At 32.3% G+C, this 5,000-nt stretch overlaps 1 protein-coding gene across 2 annotated transcripts in view; it reads right to left on the bottom strand.

The window, feature by feature from the left end:
- Positions 1–5,000, bottom strand: part of g (adaptor-related protein complex 3, delta 1 subunit-like garnet) — a 44,522-nt gene that overhangs the window by 204 nt on the left and 39,318 nt on the right. For both annotated transcript variants that reach the window (XM_070129537.1, XM_070129538.1), the window contains exons 23-26: positions 4,957–5,000; positions 4,550–4,717; positions 4,072–4,191; positions 1–3,781 (exon numbers count right to left, since the gene is read on the bottom strand). The exon at positions 1–3,781 is cut by the window's left edge and continues 204 nt beyond it; the exon at positions 4,957–5,000 is cut by the window's right edge and continues 88 nt beyond it. In XM_070129537.1, the coding sequence (XP_069985638.1) occupies positions 3,683–3,781; positions 4,072–4,191; positions 4,550–4,717; positions 4,957–5,000 (431 nt within the window). In that variant the 3' untranslated portion in view covers positions 1–3,682. The remainder of the gene's footprint in view (positions 3,782–4,071; positions 4,192–4,549; positions 4,718–4,956) is intronic.

Here is a 5,000-nt window from a genome sequence, read left to right as displayed (position 1 = left end):
CCATTATGTAATCTTGCATTGCTCTTTTTTTAATTCCTCGTATTATGGCATGCTGTATGTATACACACACTGAAACAAATATGTAATCATGATCTAAATCAAACCTCTTTCATAAAATGTATCACTAGTGTTGTCAGAATCATATTTATGATGCATTGAGAGATCAAAGTTCAAAACTTATGATCAAAATTGGATAGGGGAACATAAAGTTTAATGGACATTAGAAAAACAAACAAACAACAGATTCTATTGCTGAATATTAACAGGATAAAATTCTTAAAACACAAATAGTTAACATGAGTGATTAAACTATGATTATAAATTCCAACCTTCACATAATTCTTGGCTTTGTTTATTGTTTAACAAACATCTTGAACACCGGCTTTGGTAAAAGTTCAAACTAGATCTTAAATCTTGTACATAAATTACTCCACAGTAAATAAATAAATTCATCTTTCACGATAAAAATAACCCTATAAGACACTTTCATATGTGGAAACAAAATCAACAGAAAAAGTAATTAAAAATAAACATTAATGCATAGGAGACATTAGCAACAGATACTTCCTTCCACCTGTTTGCTTCAAATGAATGGGTTTGCTCTCGAGAGAAATGTTTGACCTGGACCAAGCGCAGCAAGGAAAGGGACGGTATCTTGCACTTCTCGAAAGATCACCTTTGGCCAATGTTTTTCCCTCAGCTTCACACATTTTGCGGAGATATTCCCTGATCTATAATTTTGATGATTATAAAAAGGCTGTCTGCATTAGCTGCTCCTGTCTGCAGTCAGTCTGTAGGATTCCAAATATATTCCAAGTATTTTTCATCTTTTGCCTGTTACACGTGATCTATTTTTTATTATGAAGTAAAATAACGGGATTGGACATGCTCAGTGAAAACTAAACTGTACGATTGTAGAATTCTCCTCCGTTATAAACAATTATATATATATTTTTTAACTTTCCATTTGCATTATACACCCTAAATAAAATTAACTTAACTCTGACGCAATCAAACATAATTTATCTTGCTGATGAAACGAAACTATAAATTCAAATTGTTATTTCTCTAATTTTCTTCCAGATAGTTTGGGAAATTTTAATTTATATTGGTATTCACTGCTGTAACAACAAATTCAGGCCTTTCTATTGGCTGATATGGAACTGCTTAATGCCACACAGGTTTAATAATTTTTTTTTTTTTGATAACCCATAACAAATATCTAGTATATACATGTACATGCATACAAGCACCTACAAACACACAAAGCCCTTTCAAGTTATTTCATTTTCAAAATGTATGCAACCAGCTATCAACATATACTCTATATAGGTATGTCAAAAGGAATGTTGCAGTAGAAAGTATAAGCAAAATTTAAAAGGATTAATAATTAAATAAATATTGGTAACTAAAATGATAAACAAGTTTGACTCAAATCTGTCTTAAGTATCTGTGCTAAATGACAATTTTCACAAATCTTCTGGTTATAAAAAGCGTTTTCTTTTCTGCAAAATTTTCATTCTCATAAATGCCATAATGTTGAATCTTAGGCTTTTATTCTGTCTGAAAATACTTTTTTTTCTCTCCCTTCTGATGCAATAAATCAAATCAAAAGGTGAAATGTATCACAGGTATCTATAATTTGCAATCTTGAGAGATATTAACTCCATTAAAACATACTTTCCTATTTTCTTTAGAATAATGTAAAGAATGTATCTTTTCTTTCCGTACAGGAATTGAAAATACACATATCTATACCAAATAACTGTTCCTATAATCTTCTACTGTCCTCTGTAAGACTGGACAATAATTACTGAGGATCTTATAAAACCATGAAGAGTTTCTCTTCCCTCTACATTCAACCTCAAATCATAAGGCAAAACTGTTAACAATATGATGAAGATTTTTTTTTTCCTAGGAGCCTAAAGCCACATCTTGGCATAGTTATCTTACTAAAGTCAACATTGCTTTCTCATTAAACTTGAAATCAGATGACCCCAAAATCCAACATCCATAATGGAGTGGTTTCCTATACCTACAAAATACTTGAAGCACCGCCACCACAAGCAGAAGGGGAAAAGCTAACTTTTAAGGAGAAGGAACAAAGTGTAAAAAAGAAACAGGGAGAGAGATGAGCGAGAACTAGAAGGGGAAGGTTAATATATGAAGAGGGGATGTAGAAAATAAGTAAAGGAAAGGCAAAGAAATAAAAACAAAATAAAAGAATAACTTACAAAAGATAGGAGTATGAGACAGACTCTATTGAGTGTATGTGTAGGCATGTGCTTGTGTGCATGCATTTGTGTCATACCTGCCTTACTTTACGAACCAAGGAAGATTGAATTTTTTTGGCTTTTAACAAACATCTCTAAAAAGAAGCATTATTAAGGTGAGGTATTGTGAGAACAATGTTACCTGTTTATTCTTTATACACTGAATCACCATCTGAAAATATATATGCAACGGGTAGAATCAGAAACATGAATTACCATATAGCATAATCTTGTATGTCATGTTCATTAATAATTCTCAAGGATATGGTAAGTGCACTGCAAGTCTCACCGGTTTTACTGGAACATGAACAAATAAAAATCACAAAATAAATGAAATATGAGAAAAATTCATGTAAATAAATAAACATAAGGAAATCAACCAAAATATATATAAAAAAGAAACATGCAAGGCACTAATTAATTTCAACCAAATTATGAACAACTATGCAATAACCTGATTTCCTAAACCATCATTCAAGCTTTGCAATTTCTTTTTCGTATCACTGGATCTCCCAAATAACATATAAGAGGTAATATACGATTGAATAAATCAGAGCAAAATGTAAAAAAAGAGTAAGATACAGATCACAGAAATCACAATGGCAAAAATATGTTAGGTATATAAATATCTTTTTGTGTGTTGAATGGTAAAATCATTTAAGACTTCTAAAATCATTTAAAATCATCTTATGATATAAAACAAAGGCATTCAGTATAAATAAAAACAAAAACAAAATGAAATGAAAAAATAAAATAAAAATAAAATAAATAAATAAATACAAAATAAAACATGTTATTGCATATGTATGAATGTACTTCTACAGAGTATTATTTTCTATTATTTTTTTCCATTTTGCAATGCATGACTTGTAAAATAAAAAAATCCGTACAGCTATTTTGGGGAGGGCAGGTTTATGGGTAGGAACAAGGGAGGGTTAAGGAAAAAATATCATTAAATCAAATGTACATGATTATTTGTCAGTTTCTCATACTCTGATTCAGGATTACAGTACAATAACAAATATTTCTTCTGAATACAAAATACTTGATCCCCAAATGCTTGCAAATTAAAGCATTATATATTTCCTAAGTTAAATATCACACCCAGTTTGCCTACTAGTGGAAATCATCCCTCCACAGCACAGCCTATTCACTTGGCGTTGCTGGACATACACCATACGTATTGAATACGTAATGAAATAGAAAAATCTTTTCTTTTTTAATCTGTATATATATATCTATAACTTCTCCGTGGATTCATGTGGTAGAATGATGGGTATATGAAAAACACCTAATAATGAACTGTATATTACATGAAAATGTTTATATATGTAAGTGACACTTTCTAACATCATGAGGTCCTTTCCCTGTTTTTATTTAAATTTGCCCAACGTCGCAAACTGAAGAGACTACTGCGGCTGCGAGAGTGTGGTTTTCAAGTAATCCAGGGTGTTAGATAGGAGAGTCCCTTCAGTGCTCTTGCCGTCAACTGTGAGGCGACTCGATGCCTGGAGGGAAGTAACAATTGTATTAGAAGGTGTTGTAATAGTTGGGAAATATGAAAATTGTGGTTAGTAATAACTAATATTGAAATTATTGGTAATGACAAAAGAAAAATCATTATCACAGTAATCCCTATAAATACAGAACTATGCAAATAATTTTTTTGCCCTTACAGCAAATACATTCTCAAGTGACAATGTGGCTTTACCTAACTTCAAATTGAAATTTATCTAGTACATTCCCTAGTTTGTTTAGCTCATTCACACCTGTAACTCGTTTTATTATATCTCCCTACCTGGTACTTGACTAGGAGGCACACGTGGTGTCCATGGAGGGACCGGCCGTAGAGAGAGGCAGTTTGATCCACACTCTCCACCACAGCCAAGCTTCCTCCCCGGGTCACTTCATCCAAAACCTGTGATTGGAGGATTTGTATTATCTTACCATGAAGGAAAAGGTGAATATGGAGAAGGAAATTAAAGATTGATGTCCTTAATGTAAATGCATTTTTTGAGAGAAGATTTCCTTTATGTAAGTGCATTTGTTTGAGAGAAGATTTCCTTTATGTAAATGCATTTGTTTGAGAGAAGATTTCCTTATGTAAATGCATTTGTTTGAGAGAAGAGAGAAGCAACCAATCTGATTCTGTCCGCCTTATTTTGAATCTATTCACTCACTCTACTTAAGTCAACTAACCTTCAAAGATAATATTTCACAATGCAAATAAAACTGAATTAAAATCAAACAACGATGATCAAAAGCCTTTTTCTTACCTCTTGGAATGAGCGTGAACAACTTGGAAGCGTGAAAGAAGATCTGGCAGACAGCTGACCTGAACCTAAAAGATCTGTGAATGTTGCACGACTTGCGGTCTTGCCAGAGAGGAATGTTACAACAGGAAAGTCGAGACGAAATGAGATATCACTACTACCAATGCCTTCCTGAAAAGACAAAAAATATCTATGTTGATTTTTAGTTTCCTTATGGGTCTATATTACATTTTTACCTGCATTTACCTCAAACACTTTTTGTTTGATTCGAATGTATGTACATACAACCCACAACCATAGTCTAATCCTACTAGTTAAAACAAAATCAATAACCCAAAATTAATAAAGCAGAGAAACTAATATAAAATGATAAACATAAGCTCTTTATATTGAAGAGACACGATACCAACCTGAGTATAGGAGAGAGAACCTCGCAACTTGTGAGGGATTGTGT

This window comes from Penaeus vannamei, chromosome 14 (genome assembly GCF_042767895.1).
Source record: "Penaeus vannamei isolate JL-2024 chromosome 14, ASM4276789v1, whole genome shotgun sequence".
NCBI classification, from domain to species: Eukaryota; Metazoa; Arthropoda; class Malacostraca; order Decapoda; family Penaeidae; genus Penaeus; species Penaeus vannamei.
The sequence above is the reverse complement of the archived record's forward strand: the minus strand, read 5'-3'. Positions and strand labels throughout refer to the sequence as shown.